This window comes from Gymnoscopelus microlampas, assembly GCF_963454915.1.
Source record: "Gymnoscopelus microlampas genome assembly, chromosome: 11".
In the NCBI taxonomy this organism is placed as follows: Eukaryota; Metazoa; Chordata; class Actinopteri; order Myctophiformes; family Myctophidae; genus Gymnoscopelus; species Gymnoscopelus microlampas.
This window is the reverse complement of record NC_139948.1, coordinates 29,467,197-29,483,839: the sequence shown is the minus strand read 5'-3', so window position 1 is coordinate 29,483,839 and position 16,643 is coordinate 29,467,197. Positions and strand designations below refer to the sequence as shown.

Sequence of the window (16,643 nt, the reverse complement as noted above, 5' to 3'; positions counted from 1 at the left end):
TTTAAACCGATCGATCGGTGACCAGTTTCCTCTGTATTGCCTCAACTAGGTGACCTTATCGGTTGGGAGGTGTATTGCACTCTGACAGATTATAAATCTATGAGAAAATGGCCATTGATTGGATTAAAATGCTTTTTATTGAAAAATACAGAACATACGGGTACTTCTAAGGGCCCATATATTATTATAATATCCGTGGCCATGGGATTAGCACTTTATATTTGAAATTTGAACGTTTATGTAGATGTACGAACTAAAAAGGGAAAAAGTGCAAACATTATTTTGAAGATCACCCATGACGGTCATGACAGATGACCGTCTTGTGATCAATGGCTAGCAGTAGGCCTACTAATAATCTCTCATAAACAGATTCTGACGAGTCTGACCCAGATTGATGCAGTAGGTGCAACCCTGCAACAGGAGACCCAATGACTTTAGGCCTTAAGTCTTCTCCAAGTATATTTCATTTGCAGTGTTTGTGAATATCAGTAACTGACAGGAAATACACTTGTTCCTTTTATAATACACAGTAGTTAAGTATAGTTTAAGTTGTTCTGCCACTCAGGCAGTGTTACTTTTGTCAACTAAGACTAAAAGACTAAGGTTTTGATATTTAGTTGACTAAGACTAGACTAAGACTGAACAATTTCAGAAGACTAAAATAGGACTAAAACTAATTACTGTGTTATTTAAAAGACTATAAGACTAAGACTGAATCAGAATTTGCTGTCAAAATTAACACACTGCCAGTGGTTCTTAAAGTGGGGTCCGGGAACCCCCAGGAGTAGTTGGGGTCCCTTGCAAAATGTGTTTATAGCATCACAATCTGTTTAACCAAGTTAACCCTATTTTGTACCGTACGTGGCTGTTAAAGAAATTGCTGATCTACAACAACCTTTTATTAAGTTAAATAATGTTTTAATATACAAATCCTGTATTCTGGGGGTATAATATATAGTATATATAAGTTGGGGGTCCTTGACAAAAATGTTTGAGAAGCACTTGTTTGATTGATTGATTGAATACTTTATTTAGAAGTTTGCAGGAAAAAAGCACATAAAGTACATGATGTACTATGCCAATACATTTGTACCTTTACAAGTAAATTCCGAATACCAGACTTTTACTTGTAACGGAGTATTTTCTACATTGTGGTTTTGATACTTTTACTCAAGTAAAAAAAAGTGAGTACTTCTTCCACCAATGCTTGTAACCATAGGGTCAACAACATGTGACTGATGTTCCTCACTGGGGGGGCGCGGCATCGCTGGGGGCGGAGCTTCGCTCCGGGAGGAAGTGTGACCGTTGTGACGTTACATTTGTTTTGGAAAAATCGACAGATAACAGAGACCACAGAAGAATGGAGCCAAAGGTAGACTGCCCCAAGGTACCTAACTATGTTATCATATTGGCAGCTTTTATTCTTTAAAAGTGTTGTCAACTTTGTTAGCACCCGTTGCTAGCTTTTAGGTGGTCATGTCAACGCCGCTTCAAAGTCATTTAATGTGTTTAATAGACCAACGGAACTAGCCGAGCTAACATGTACACACTGTAAACTAGCTTAACGCTACATTAGCAAAAACAGTCACGGGTACATCTCTCAGAATATGCTGGAAATTCGATTTGGACAGTTGGTATTACATAACGTTCACTGTGATGGGTGTCCATATAAACACCAGATCTTAGCCTAATGATAGTACACGGATAATGGAACCACCATTGCTGTGTACCATCAATCCGATCGCGTCTTGTCCTGAGCGACTGCCCTGAAACACAAATTGTCCACTTGATCATGATTTTACACATCCGTCTATTTGTTACATAATGCCTGGGAAAAAAATAATGATCCTTCAAATATGTCGTTACACATATGGCTGGTTTGGGCTGGCTGGTGTTCTAAACACAGCAATGGTAAATCCCCACGCAGGCCAGGTGGCATGACTCAGGTGACTCACTTTCATGTGACTAATGTTTGGAAATAACTTTAGGGGTAGCCGCAACTGAGCAACAGGATAGGTAGGCACCAAGGAAGAGTGGGCATCTCGGCGTTAAATTGGCTATTTTTTCCTAAATGTTAAAACATTTAATATTAGGAAAATGTTTTTAAGTAAAGTATAGATGATTAGAACATGCTTAAACATTCGACAATAAGGTCTAATATTTCTACAATTGCTTCAAATTTATACACAACCTGTTTATCCAGTCATTTTGAGGCATGAACAAGAAGTTGAAGGATAAAATTAAGTTGATAATGATGTACCGTGCATGCTCACATCCTGTGTACTTTACATTACTTAACACAATTTTTCTAATATTTTATGTTTTAACATTTTGGACAAAATAGACAATTTTACATCGAGGTGCCCAGATGTCCCTAGTGCCCATCTGTATCCGCCGCAAGCAACTCAGATGATAATGCTATCTGGCATTTAGAGTTGCAATACCAACCCTTGACAGTCCATTAATCCAAACAGAAAAGTCTGATTGTATTAAACGACATTAAACTCACCAATATTTGCAGCTGTATGGAAAGCTTGGATTATCCTCTTTGTATATGTCAAGTTTTTGTTTTATAAAAATGCACCATAGACATATTTTGTGCTACTTTCTGTCAATGTCTTGCAATAAAAAAGAAACAAATCTTGTTGATGCCCTGCTTTTGAGGTTGAATACCCCACAATCAACTTGACCAATTGATCACACAGTAGACCAATGTGTATTAATTTAATATACTGTATCAAGTCATTGCAGAATTCAAGTTCCCACCTCAAACTGCTGCCACAGAGAATCACTGCTATATGTAACACATGCCAGTGTCATTACCATCATAGACACACTTTAGCACAAAGCCCCACTAGCCCCACCTGTTCCTTCCACAGGAATCTAGTGTAACTGGAAATGAAACGGGCCACCATGAATGTGAATTTACCATTTCTAATGGATACCGCTGTTTTACATTTAAGTGGGGCTTTGTTTCTCCTCAGCTGATATTTGAGAAGGAAGGAGTGTACCTCCACACCAACGCCAAGAGGAGTAACCAGGACACAAGCATCCCTGGGTTCATCCGCATTGTGGAGCGGGTAAGAACCAGTGAAACTAGTGAGAAACAGAATTATTTTATTTGCTAGGTATGTTTGCACATAGTACAGGAATTTGTCTCTGAGATTGGTGCATTACAGTGAATAGTGAAAATATATATATTTAAAATGTGTACAGTAAATTATGAATGTATAGATAATGATAAATGTAGAAACTTAGTGTCACATGCACATACAAAACAGCTATGTCAGCATTGCAGGCGGGACAATTCTTGTACTTGGAGTACAACCTTAGCTTTGCGAGGCTGTAATCCTGGTGTGTGTGTGTGTGTGTGTGTGTGTGTGTGTGTGTGTGTGTGTGTGTGTGTCTGTGTGTGTGTGTGTGAGAGAGAGAGTGTGAGTGTGAGTGGCTGCAGTAGTAGTGGTGATAAACTGAACCATGCAGTAGAACTCTGGATACGGTGAATGCACACTTGGTGTGCCAGTATGTGCAATGGTGAATGGTAATCACAGTCAGTCTGTATAATACAGTAAAGGCTATGGATATGTCTAAAGACTTAAATATGAACTATTGTGCTTGTTGTATAATGTATGCACAGAAGGAGATAATATATACTACGTTCCCCTTTGCACTTGTTTGTACTGTGTCCCCAGAGATAATAGTGGCAAAACAGAACAGTGGTAAAACAGGAGGGGATAGTAGCAGTTAAAGCAGGTGGGGGGGGGGGCATATCTTTCTAGAGGGTGGTCTTTAGAAGAGGGGATGTCCAGGCTGAGAACGGTCAGCATTCCTCGCTCCACTGTACTGTCTAATACAGCAGACATACCTTGAAAATATTTGTTTTTTCAGTTAGGCTAATTGGACGAAATATTTGTCTTTAGGGTGGGGAGCCAGCTTTAGAGTGGAGCCCCCTAGAAGATGCAGGTCGAAGTGCCCCCGCTGTATTCTACACAAAAAAGGTAAGCAGATGTCTGTTTGATGCTCATGGGGGGGGGGGGGGGGGGACAGAAATACCGGGCACTCTTTTTTGAGTCAAACATATTCACACATACAGTACCAACTCTGTACCCTTCAGGATGGAGAAGGAGGGGAGGAGGATACCAACTTTGACCCTGGGTATGAACCAGACTGGGCAGTCATCAGCACGGTGAAGAGAGGAGATAGAGAACGTGTCCCAGCCAAAGACACAGGTATGTTTTCAGATATTGTCACAAATAGCTACTATCACGTGTGCGGAAGGATTGTTTTTCAGTCTACTATGGGAAGCTATAAAATATGAATCAGACAGACTATGCTCATCAGATTTTAAGATGAAACTTATGTTTTGATTTAGGAAGCCAGCAACAATACATAAAGCAAATAATGTTGGTTATCTTTGTACAACCTAAATGTCTCGCAGGTGAGTGGTCATTCTCGCTGCCCGTCACCGAGCTGTACTCTCTTAGGAGGTCACGGTTCACCTTGGGGAGAAACTTCCTGGTCTTGACCAGTAGGGGGGGTCACCCACTCCCTCCTCTGCATTTCCACAGAGGCGGAACCAGGGAGCTGCTAAGAGCCCTGCAGCGTTATATCATCCTGTCTCCGTAAGCTTTTTTATTTTATTTTGGGGTCTATATATATATACATCACATGCCAGATGGCTAGACAACTTCTATGCAGAGCTGATGTGTCCCTCTTGACGCATCACATGATTGGAACACTATCACATGATTGTTAATGTTTTGTCGTCTAATTTTTTTGGTGCAGTTTCTATGTGTATGTATAATGTATTTCTGTTATCCTTAGGTCGCCACTTGATGGGAGGGTCTTCCTTGCCTATCCCCATGACTCAGGCGCCCTCTCACAGTCGTTTGATGAGCTACAGCTCTTTGATGATGGCGGCGCTGATCTAGTCTCGGTACAGGTGTTATTCTTTTTTTGTTTGTATATGTGTGTGTGTGTGTGTGTGTGTGTGTGTGTGTGTGTGTGTGTGTGTGTGTGTGTGTGTGTGTGTGTGTGTGTGTGTGTGTGTGTGTGTGTGTGTGTGTGTGTGTGTGTGTGTGTGTGTGTGTGTGTGTGTGTGTTTTTGTATCCCTAGTTTAAAATATTGTCTTCAAAGAAAGGAGGTAGGGGAGAAGATGGCACATTTTAATCTGTTTCTTTGTAATTCTTTTCTCTGGCTGGTATAGAGATTTATCCAAGACCCCTATGCCACTACCTTTGGTGGATTCTCCAAAGTCACCAATTTCTTTCGGGGGGCCCTTCGTCCTCCAGACTCCTCCAACCACCACCACCACCACCACCCTCGTAATCAGGACCCCAGTGTGCAGCCCTCACTGGATGAAGAGCCTGGATTTGAACTCATCACTTGTGTAAGAATCCAAAAGGATAATTTACAGATTACAGAGCTATTTATCTATACTCATGTGACTATACCAGATATGGAGATTACACGATTATATACAGCATTATACCATAAACAAAATGTGTTTGTTTGTCTCGTCCAGGGGGCGGAGCTTGGTCCCAGACCGGAGGTGACGCGGGGGAGACCAATGGAGCAATGGGAGGAGTTTCTGGATGCCGAAGGCCGTGTGCAGCACCCAGAGAGAATCAAAGAACTAGTGTTCCGAGGGGTAGGATTGTAAATGTTATATCACCTCTCTCCCATAGAAGCTATCTCATGCCATCTACTCTTTTGTTTTAATATCATGTTCCTTTGACATTTCCTCCAGGGTATCACGCCAAACCTAAGGAAAGATGTGTGGAAGTTTCTCCTGGGCTTTTATCCATGGAACAGCACTTTCAAGGAAAGGGAGGACATTCTGAGGGTTAAGACGTCAGTATTTTATCACAGTACACTTCTTTCACCTGGTATGATAGCTGTATCACACGGTAGTTGATTCTTTTCCTGCCTTTCTTGTCTCCTCAGGGATGAATACTTCCGAATGAAGGTGCAGTGGAAGTCAGTTAGCGAAGAGCAGGAGATGAGAAACTCCCTCCTCAGAGGATACCGAAGCCTCATTGGTCAGGACTGCTATCTATAAAAAAAACATGCATGTGCCTCCTTATTGGTCAGCTTCCTGGTTTGAACATTCATGTGTTGTTAAATTTCTACATTTGATATTATGTGACAGAGAGAGATGTGAGTAGGACAGACAGACACAACGCCTTCTTCTCTGGGAACGATAACCCAGGACTGACTCTCCTCAATGATGTTCTGATGACCTATTGCATGTACAACTTTGATCTTGGTAAGTCAACTCTTTTCATTGTGAAATATTTTCATTTCATAATCGCACTTTTATGATCTTCCAGTCTAAATTCTACACATACCCTTTACCATAAGGGCCCTTAGACTCTGGAACAGCCTACCTGCAGATTAGTGTAGCAATGTCAGTTCTATCTTCAATCACCTCTCAAAACCCATTTTATAGACTTATTGTAATTAATATGTGCTGTGATTGTGTCTATTGCTTTATTTTATGCACGTTAAGTCTTATAATTACGGTATATTGTTTTGTCTAAAATTGTATTATTTCATATGTTTTGCTGAACTATACTACTTACTATTTACTCTGTAACCATTACTATATGAATGCATTTTATTGGTATTATTGTTACCACACAGTAAGTGAATGTCACACACAGATGCTACCTTTCTTTTGTCTCCTGTAATTTCCAGGCTATGTCCAGGGAATGAGTGACCTCCTGGCACCCCTCCTATTTGTTACTCAGAATGAGGTGGAGTCCTTCTGGTGCCTGACTGGCTTCATGAATCTAGTGGTTAGTCTTAACAAAGCTAAAATCTCATCAGTGATTTACACTTTTGACTGACATGGATGTCCGTCAGTGAGATATGGTATTGTTGTTTCACTTTGAATGGGGCATAAATGCACCAATTGTTAAAGGGCGTTTAAGTCATATGTTTTGGTAAAAAAAATGAAAGCTCTATATTCCAATAGTAATCACTGATATAGTGTTAGTTCAGTAACAACAGTCTCCCCTTCTCTCTAGCTCTTTACTAAACAAAATAGATTTTTCAGTTCGGGACACCAATTTTATCCAATCAGGAGAGAGAACCCCACAAAGATCATTTATGAGCTTAACTTTTATAGTGTTACACTTGCAAATGTGTCTGCTAATGCTTTTTGTTTCATCACTTCCAGTTACAGTTTTACTTGATTATCCTGTATGCTGAGTTCTTTCTCCTGATTGGATAAAATTGGTATCCCGAGAGCCGACATGAAAAATTATTTTATTTACACTGAAGATGCTACTGAACAAACATTCTATAGCAATGATTGTTATCAGAATATATCGCTATTTAGCACTTATTTACAAATATCAATTACACCCCCTTTAACCAAATTTGTAGTTGAATATCTCACACTAAACTACGGTCCAGGGTTTATTCCTTTTGTCAGCCATATCTGATTGTTGTTCATAGTTTATTTTTACACACTGAGCAGTGTGCTAGGTGTAAAGGTGAAGTAATGTGATATGCTACTAACTTAAGTGTTCACACTACTGACCACAGGTCACTGTATGATGTACGTGTCTCTCTTTCAACCTCTCCACAGCGTAATAACTTTGAAGAGTCTCAGGAGGCCATGAAAAAGCAGCTCCTTCAGCTTAGCATCTTGCTGAAAGCTCTGGACCCAGAACTGTGTGATTACCTGGGTGTGTGAGAAAATACAATGTATTAAGTTGTCCCATACTACATTATCACAGACCAATGTTCATTTTAGTTTAGTCTAGTCCTGCAATTATTACTCCATTTAAGGTGAGCTCAAAATTCAAGATTATTTATTTTGTTACCACGTTATCCAACATGGATATTTTTAACATGTCTCAGCGTTCATTTGGTCAACCTCAGTCACAGTAGAACACTTAATTCATCCATTTGTAACTCTGAAGTTACTTACACGGCGGGAGTGTGACGAATAAACAATCTGAAAATGCGTCGCTAATATTTATCAAACAAGTAATTGGTGATGCTTCATTCGTACAGTTTGATGCTTCTATTCTTTTTTTGAAAAATAACGATGTTGCTTTATCACCACGTAATATTCTGTGTGGATGTACTCCTGACACAAACAGCAGTTTAAATTCATCAGAATTCATCACACAAAATAAATGCTCCCGGTGTGTAAAGACCTTGAGATTGTACAAATGTAACCAAATGGAGCCGTCTGGCTCCATTTGGTTACAAATGTACACTCTCAGAGAGTTACAGTAAATGGAACATCAGTATTTCACAGTGCAGGCAAAGCTTGTTGTTTGTGGCCTTTTGTGATCGTCTTGCCATTTTGTATCTGTCTGTTGAAATCAGAAAAGTAATAGTTTTGTCCTTCTGCCCCCATCAGACTCCCAGGACAGCGGCTCTCTTTGCTTCTGTTTCCGTTGGTTATTGATCTGGTTCAAGAGAGAGTTTTCCTTTGAAGACATTCTTATTCTGTGGGAGGTGAGATTACAACGCCTACTTGAACATGTTCTGAAGCACTTTAAAGGCTGGCAGCATACTATAACAAATGAATTTGATTGGTTGAATACTTTATCAGTCAGAAATGTAAACAGCACGAGGTACAGTCAGACATTAAGGCTAAAAGGAACACAAAAAAGTCCTGGGGACATGTTTCCATTGTGGAATGCTGAACATTAGTTGGCTGGAATGTACATTTTTGACACCTGGATCCGCACCTTGAATTTCTGACCAATCACACGCCAAGTTTGCTTTAGTGTCTCTGCGGTGATGTTTGGCTAGTTAAAATATCTCTAAGGTGCAAGAAGTGGTGAAAAGAACATAGCCATCGTTTTCTCCACAATTATGTAATTCTGTTCTTATGTTATCAAAACTTTGGTTTCGCAAAAAGCATGCTGCAGCCATAAATCTATAGACCGTAAAGTCCTCTATACAGAGTAAACTTAACTCTGAGAGGCTACAAATTGAACTAAATGGACTCAGAAAGGTCCATTTGTGTCCACCAAAAGGGTCCACTAAATGGCCTAGTAAGGATAATTTAGGATTTCACTGTGTAGTCTCTGTTGCATACAGTCTCTGTCGTCATTCATCAAATAGCTAAACATGCTCTTTTGTGCCTCAGGTGATGTGGACCCGCCTGCCCTGTGAGAACTTTCACCTGCTGATAGCCTGTTCCATTCTGGTATCTCAGCGAGGGGAGTTGATTGGATCTGATCATGATTTCAATACCATTTTGAAGGTGTGTCTGTGATGATGGGTGGGTGTTTACTTTGAGTTATTTTGTATTCAGAGGAAGACAGGAACACCCACGTCATATATTAGATTTAACCATTTATTGCAACAAATGAAATCCAGTGTTATACTACAGCTCTGCTCTTTAGATGTTCCCTGAATTAGCCAAGCAGCGTGCTAAGCTAAATCAGGGAACGCAATGCGGAACCCCCCCATGGGTGTACAAGAGCGGGCCCAAAGCAAGACATTGAATTCATTTTAACTCAAGAGAACACTGAATTTCTGTTTACTTGACAGCCATACAAAACATTGGCTCTAAGTTAAACTGAAAATATCTAAAAATTGAATTTCAGTTTAACTTTACAGTTAAACATTTGAGCCATGCAAGACTCGAAACTTGAAAGTTGGAGGCTGGGGTGGTGGAGGAAAACCTTAGCCAGCAGCAGCATGTGTGAGATCCAATGTAGGAGGACGAGGGAGCCATATATTTTAATAGACCGCCTATTTATGAGAATGAGCTGTGATAGGTGTGTAGAAATGCGTGGCTGATTAAAAACAATTATTCAATCAGCAGTCTGACAGCTGATTACAGCTGGTGGCACATCATGAACTTATGCATGTCATTTTATGGATGTAAAAGCTTTGAAATATGGCTCAATTTCTGTTTATATTTACATAATATATTATAAATTTCCTTTATAGCACAAAAACTGTTATTAAAGAACCCTTCAATTCAGTCCAAATTACAGCAGAGTAAATACATGGCAGGCAGCATAAGACTGACCTTACAGTACACCGTGATGTAAGCAGCACGGCTGCAGCTAATCAAATGAATTATGGGTCTAAATAAGAAAAAGAGGTTGCACATCAACAATGGGTTTTCTCAGTGGAGTGCTAGACCCAAAATCCAATATACAAAAAGTAGGAATAGAAAAAATCCCCAAAAGGTAGCGCATCAAAAATTTCAAATCAATGGAAGTATACATTTCTTTTTTTATTATGGGTCTGTTATATCATCAAAATAAATGAATTAATAGATTAATAATGTGCCATTATGTGTGCCAATGTGCATTGACAACACTGTTCACTACTGTCTATGCTTGCACAGTGGCATACCTACAGTAGATCTAACAAACCCATTATTAATTTTATTAACTGCAGCTTACTTTTCTTACTAGCCTGCCATGATTCCACACTACTGTAGTTTTTAACAAACTACAAATTCAACGTAGGGCTCATGCCCCTTAAATGGAATTTGCTGAATCATAAAAGGTGCCCTTGTGCCATAAGACGAGCCCCTCCGGACTCATCCACCTTGCAAACAAGTAAAGATTTCCTCAGATTTAATCACTTAACACCTTTTATAATTTCCCATCAACAGCACATAAATGAACTGACAATGAAGCTGGATCTGCAGACTGTACTCATTGGAGCAGAGGCCATCTACCTACAGCTGGTCACCTGTAAGGTAGGAATTGACCAACAAGCTTTCTTATACAAACTAGACAGTAGGTTGTACTCTGAGAGTGTACATGGACCCGTACAGGTCCATCTGACAGCTGCCTTATCTCTTTTTAATGTTTTATCTCCTTGGATAGTACTTTGGAGAAACTTACATCAGAGAAGGAATCTCCCCTCACCCCAAACTAGTTACTTCTAAGCATCTTTCTCTTTATCATATTCTTAACACTGTTTAAATGTTAAAGGCCCAATCAGTGATACATACAAAATGGAAGCTGCACCACCAACAATAGAAAATTGCAGTAGAGAACACATTTTTATTCTCAAGGTGATTGACTCAGCAGATAAATTGTGTTCATTGTATTTGCTGTATTTTTGTGGCAGTAATAGGTTTGTTTACGTTGGCACGCGCTGCTGACTGGATCGCGTGAGGGGTTGGATATGTGGTGGTGTCTATCTAGGCCAGGCGTTTGAATTCATTGGCCTCCCATACATATGGGGGTTAAGACACCTAGCATTAGATATGCAACCTTGCAGCTCCCCAAAGACAAAGAATTGTCAAGTCTCAAAGAATATCTTCATGTTGCATAAATCAGGTTTGAGAATCGTTCAGAATGGAGAGATATGAGAAATATGTTCTGGAGAAGCATGATTTATTTTTGTACGAAAATAGAAAATGGTTTGATGGCATGCAGAGGAACATGTACTCTATATATTAAAAATAAGTTAGCTTAAGGTGAAAATGATTCATACCATGCAGAATGGTACATGTAGGTAAAATACAGTGCTGTGAGTGCACAGAATAATGTTGTAAGAATATTGTTAGATATTTTCCAAAGATTAGGAGGAGACTTCTATCTGTTCAACAAACATGCTGGAGGTTGTGTAGGCACATAGATGCAGACCATGAACATACTGTATATTGTTGAACTGTAAGAAAATGTAAAGATATTGCGATAATGTATGTGTTGAATAAAGATATTAAGATGGGATATGAAATATCTAAGATACGTATGTATTGTTCTGTACTTGGGATACCTGACAGGACAATGCAAAGAATACAGTATACTTGGTTAAAGAACTACTGGCAGCTAGTTAACACCTATAACTCACTTAACCCCTGCTCATTATGCTAGGGTGGGATGGCTCGGGGTAGAGGACAGAGTACAGCAACTTGGCCTGGTCTTCAAGATACGCAACACCACAGAGACACCCATGTACCTGTCAACTACTTCAATAACGTTAAAGACGCACACAGGCACAACGCCAGAGCGAGTTCCACCAATCTCGTTCAACCCAGATTCGGCTCAAACAAGGGGGTTAAATTAGTTCTACTACTATAAGAATTAGTAGTTCACCCAAAGAATTACTTATTTTCTATCAATTACACACCTCATGAAGCCTTGAATTCATGGAGATCTTTTTGATTTTGTCGAAAATGTTGATAGAAAATATTTGTATTTAGTTGAACAACTCCTTTTGACAAGAGGGGAAAATTACAGTTAATCCATTTGAACACAGGTTCCGTTTTCCATTTCCTGAAAGGTAATGGCTTTGGGCATACAAGGTTTCCACCCGACAGCGACAATATTCTATCTATTGCTGCCTGTCTGTTGGGGAAAGGGAAAGGGGGGTGTATTTTTATCACAGTACATTTGCACATACACGAGATGTGTCCTCATAGGCATTTAGCCTATCCTAACTATTAGGAGCAGTGGGCGCTATTAATACAGCTCCGGGAGCAGTTAGGGGTTAAATGTCTTGTTCAGGGACACATAGACATAGGGTGCCCTTCTGATTCCCAGACGGCCTCTCCACCCATTCAGCTATGACCGTCCCTTTTTGTTGCTTTTCCTTCGTCTCTATCACATGTCCCACATTCACCTTTCACTCTCTTTTCTGTGTTGTTCCCAGGAGCTGCCTGTCAAGGTGCAGGAGGTTCTAGGACTCTACGTTCCCTTTCCCTCCAGCTCTGAAGAGACAAGTCCAGACTCTGAAATGCATGAGACACAGCATCAGGCAGAAGGAGCTTGCAGTGCATCATCGCCACATCCCGCCCATTGAGCTATGGTCCCGCCCCCTTACCTACCCTTAAGGCTGAATAAGTGCTCCGTTGATGCACAGTAAAACCCTTATGGGTCCATTTGGTTGCATTTGTACACTCGCAGAGTTGCAAGTGGACAAACTAACACAGAGGATTTTACTGTGTATGGAGGGGGGAAAGCACTGAATCATGGACGTATGGAATATGTTTATATATGAAGAAATATATGATGTTATGGATATCTGGAATGCCGGTGTTGATAATTGACCATATTCACACAGCGGCCCATATGCTCCTACATGACGTAGGAGCAAAAATGGCCGCCGTGAGGCTAGGATAAATGAGGAAACCCGATCACACTGCCCTGAGCAGTTGAGTATGCTTGTTCCGAGGCTGTAATTTCCACTGTAGCAGACAGAGGGCATTGTTGGGTGAGAGAAGAAGCTTTTTCCGGTGTATGTTAATGAATGTGTTATTATTATCCAGAATGTTTCAGCATTATAGCTGTATTTGCAGTGCTTTTCTGTTATGTGCATATGTATACGTTTTCCTCTTATCATTGAAGCGTTAACTGTAACCATCTTCCTCTGTTTGTGAGGGAGTTATGCCATCCTTTTCTCTTCTTTTGTGTATGATGCTGCTATTTTATGTACACCCTGATTGTTTTATCATTGCATACTCCTTGGTGAGATTGTCACTTGTGTTCAAATTCACCATGTATTCTTCCGTGCTTTGTTTAACTTTTCTCTGTTCCCCTGTGCCACTCTCACTCAAAAGGGATAAAAAAAAGAAGGATAAACTCACTGACAACGTGTTGGTAGTACTGTATGCCATTCCAGCCCTATGCAATTTTTGCATGCCTTATAGATTTTACATGCAGTGTGACAAGCCTTTCTGTACTTACCCGTTCTATGTCATTACCTTTTCATTCACCGATTGTTACCAAATAAATGGTTAAATCTTACATAAACACGGTTTTGGATTTCAAATTTCTGATTTGATTTCATTAGAGTGGTTTGCTACTTAAAATTCAATTATTTAGCCTCTGTGGTTTTCCTCTCCCACCTCTCTCATAGGCCTGTCACAGTTATTGCATAATTGTCTGATCGTAATTATTTGAGATATTCACAATTATTTTTGCCTAATAGTCAATTATTTTCATTCGTCTGTATAAATTAATCTGTTGAAAAATAGCGTGCCGCGATGCGACTTGAGCTTGTAGATCGGCCATTTTCGCTATCTTTAAGATATTTTTTAAATGTAAATACATTTTTCAAGTATAGATTATTAAATGCATGGCCTGTTATGGCCATTCATTTCTCTGTATATTTAAGTTATTTGTCATATCTGCCCTGTGTAATCTTTATTTACAAAGCCTAAAAGTTGAGCATAAATATAATGTGTATACGTATATGTTAGAATGTATGTTCCAGATCAATTTAGCGTGAACTAAAATGGAATGATTGTTAATACCCTACTGGCAACAGTTCCCACTGATATAAAGTGACGTCTAAGACTTATATTAAAGGCCCAATCTGGGAAGGTTTTGAAAAAATGTTAATTAGAGTTATATTCACATTGTGTCCTTAAATAATTTGGCCTACAAATACTGTTTAAAAATAATTTGTTCTGTTGAGCAGTCAATCTCAAACCTTGAGAATAAAAACATCTCCACTGCTATTTCTTATGCTTGGTGGTGGGAGTGGCACTCTTGTTTACATCCCGCAAGTAGCACTAATTGGGCCTTTAACATAACAGACAAGAGTACTCTGAATATTGACAAAGAGGAATGTGCTTAGTAACTGGTTAACTCAACCAGTGGCCCTAATACAACATAATGGAGAGGGGGCCAGGTCAGGGACAACGTTTTATGGTATTCCCCCTCTCTGCCCTGTGTTTCTCAAAAGTTCACAAAGTAGAAATACCCTTAAAATGATATTGTCTCCCCTGAGGAACTGAAAAGGCAGCTAGACAGATACAGTTGAAAGTGTGAATAAGCCCAGTCCCAGTTTGAAATGATAAGATACCCCCATATTTGTTTGCATCATGCAGTGTCTCAACTTGTGAACTGGTTAAACTTTGCCCTCATCACTCTCCTCCCCCTCACTGACCAGCAGGTGTCTGTGTGAGGTGAAAGGCTCAGGAAAATGGGGCCTCTGTTCTCCACTGTGCTGGGAAATGAGCTGGAAAATGAGGGGCGTTGAACCACACCCCCTTCTCAGGACCCAGTGGGGTCTTCCTTTGCCTGTCCATCTCTGTCTCCCTCCCTCCTCTGCTCCCATCAGTGTTGTTTGAATACAGCTGCGATGTATGAATTTAACAGGGCCCTTAAACAGGCCGGCGATCTGTCACCATGTTTCACTTCCTCACGCCCCTCTCTCCACATGACCTGACCTCACTTGACTGGCAGGGCCCAACTTACTTAGTCTTGCATCCAAACTCAATCTGCTTTCAATATTGTTCAAAGCACTTTTTATGGCTGAGGGCCCGCTCAACAGCTTTAAAGCCCATTTTCTGGGATGATTGCTACAATCAGCCAGGTGTTTGAGCATTATGGTCTCTTGTTGCAATATTGTGTCTTAGAAACCTCTTATCTACAGTAGCTGATGAGTCTGTAGATAAAACAGATGTTTGTTTTTTTTAGGAGGCTTTTAACATTTGATCTTTAATTTGAAAAATATATAAATTATGTTATTTTATATTTTATTAATAAGATTGTTTTACAATTATCCACTTTTTGGTGGGTTTGTAACTTGTGTTTTTTTTTTATTCCCTTATCATTTTGCCACTCTCAGCCAGAAGCAAAACTCATGAACAGTATTACTTCATTGTTTATCCTAAAAATCAATGCCATTGTTTTCTAAAAAATATTTTCCATGAACACCTTTATACAATTAACTGTCTTGTCACCATTTTGGGGGGAATGTTTTGGCTTGAAACTTTTGGTTTTGTGACAATAAATAAATGGTGAAAAGACAGTCAACAGGATGCGTGTAGGTTTAACCAATTAAAACCTATATACTTTGTTGACCGGTGTCTCTCAGAGGCCTTGGGCCTATACTGGGGCTCCTGCTTTCTTCTCTCTGTACCAAATCTCTTTGTCAAAAATAGCCGATCTACAATCTCACAGTGCGTTGCTTGCAATGCAATGAGTTGGTGAACTTGTGTACTTGCTATTTTCACCTAATGTTCGCCCCTGAATTGGGTATGGGTTAATGTGGTTTTAAGCAACTTTCTACTGATCCACAGTATGTGTCCAACCAATCTACAAGCTCACAACCTGTTGCAAGGTGACAAGTTGTGAGTTTGTAGATTTGCTATTTTTGCCGTATGTTTGTCCCTGAATAGGGACGCTAGGATTCATGTGGTTTTAACAACTTCCCACTGATTCACAGTATTTGCGTCCACTATTTTCTAGTGCAGCATTTCCCATTATCAATAACACAATAAGTACAAATGGTCAACCTCTTCAGGTTCAATGTACTTTAGTCATTGATAATTGGCTCAAATCAATTAAAGAATCAGTCACGGCACGCTCACATTATCTCTATCTCTTTAAGCAGCTCTCAAATGTCTATTTGAAACATGAGCTGCCAATGAAAGCTTAATGTGTGAAAAGCCACCTGTAATGAGTGTGTCAAATACAATCTGTATTCTCTGCTGGTACGTGCGACCCCATTGTGACCGTCAGTGGAGTCCCCAAGGAGGGTGTGAAAGTGTGTCTACCCAATGAGTGTGTGTGTGTGTGTGTGTGTGTGTGTGTGTGTGTGTGTGTGTGTGTGTGTGTGTGTGTGTGTGTGTGTGTGTGTGTGTGTGTGTGTGTGTGTGTGTGTGTGTGTGTGTGTGTGTGTGTGTGTGTGTGTGTGTGTGTGTGTGTGTGTGTGTGTGTGTGTGTGTGTGTGTGTG

General features: G+C 40.0%; 1 protein-coding gene across 4 annotated transcripts; it reads left to right on the top strand.

Moving 5' to 3' along the window:
- The first annotated feature begins 1,285 nt into the window (after positions 1-1,285).
- On the top strand, positions 1,286-13,706 carry tbc1d17 (TBC1 domain family, member 17). 4 transcript variants are annotated; one of them, XR_014601770.1, is made up of 17 exons: positions 1,286-1,387; positions 2,985-3,080; positions 3,921-3,998; positions 4,115-4,229; positions 4,439-4,622; positions 4,825-4,942; positions 5,208-5,390; positions 5,526-5,651; positions 5,751-5,854; positions 5,948-6,042; positions 6,153-6,269; positions 6,701-6,801; positions 7,599-7,698; positions 8,385-8,482; positions 9,123-9,257; positions 10,614-10,700; positions 12,608-12,625. XR_014601770.1 is itself a non-coding variant. In XM_084071311.1 (17 exons), exons 1-17 carry the CDS (start codon positions 1,361-1,363, stop codon positions 12,755-12,757), a joined length of 1,890 nt encoding a protein of 629 aa, XP_083927437.1. In that variant the 5' UTR covers positions 1,286-1,360; the 3' UTR covers positions 12,758-13,706. The 4 variants fall into 4 exon arrangements, 3 of the variants coding, with proteins under 3 accessions (XP_083927437.1, XP_083927436.1, XP_083927438.1); XM_084071311.1 differs by having other exon boundaries at positions 4,825-4,936; positions 9,123-9,239; positions 12,608-13,706; XM_084071310.1 differs by having other exon boundaries at positions 9,123-9,239; positions 12,608-13,706.
- The last annotated feature ends 2,937 nt before the right edge of the window (positions 13,707-16,643 follow it).

Bases quoted from the DNA above. Each gene is read 5' to 3' on its own strand.
- tbc1d17 (XM_084071310.1), top strand. From the start codon at position 1,361: ATGGAGCCAAAGGTAGACTGCCCCAAG. The intron at 4,623-4,824 runs GTAAGCTTTTTT...TGTTATCCTTAG, and splicing joins CGTTATATCATCCTGTCTCC to GTCGCCACTTGATGGGAGGG. The intron at 5,391-5,525 runs GTAAGAATCCAA...TGTCTCGTCCAG, and splicing joins GATTTGAACTCATCACTTGT to GGGGCGGAGCTTGGTCCCAG.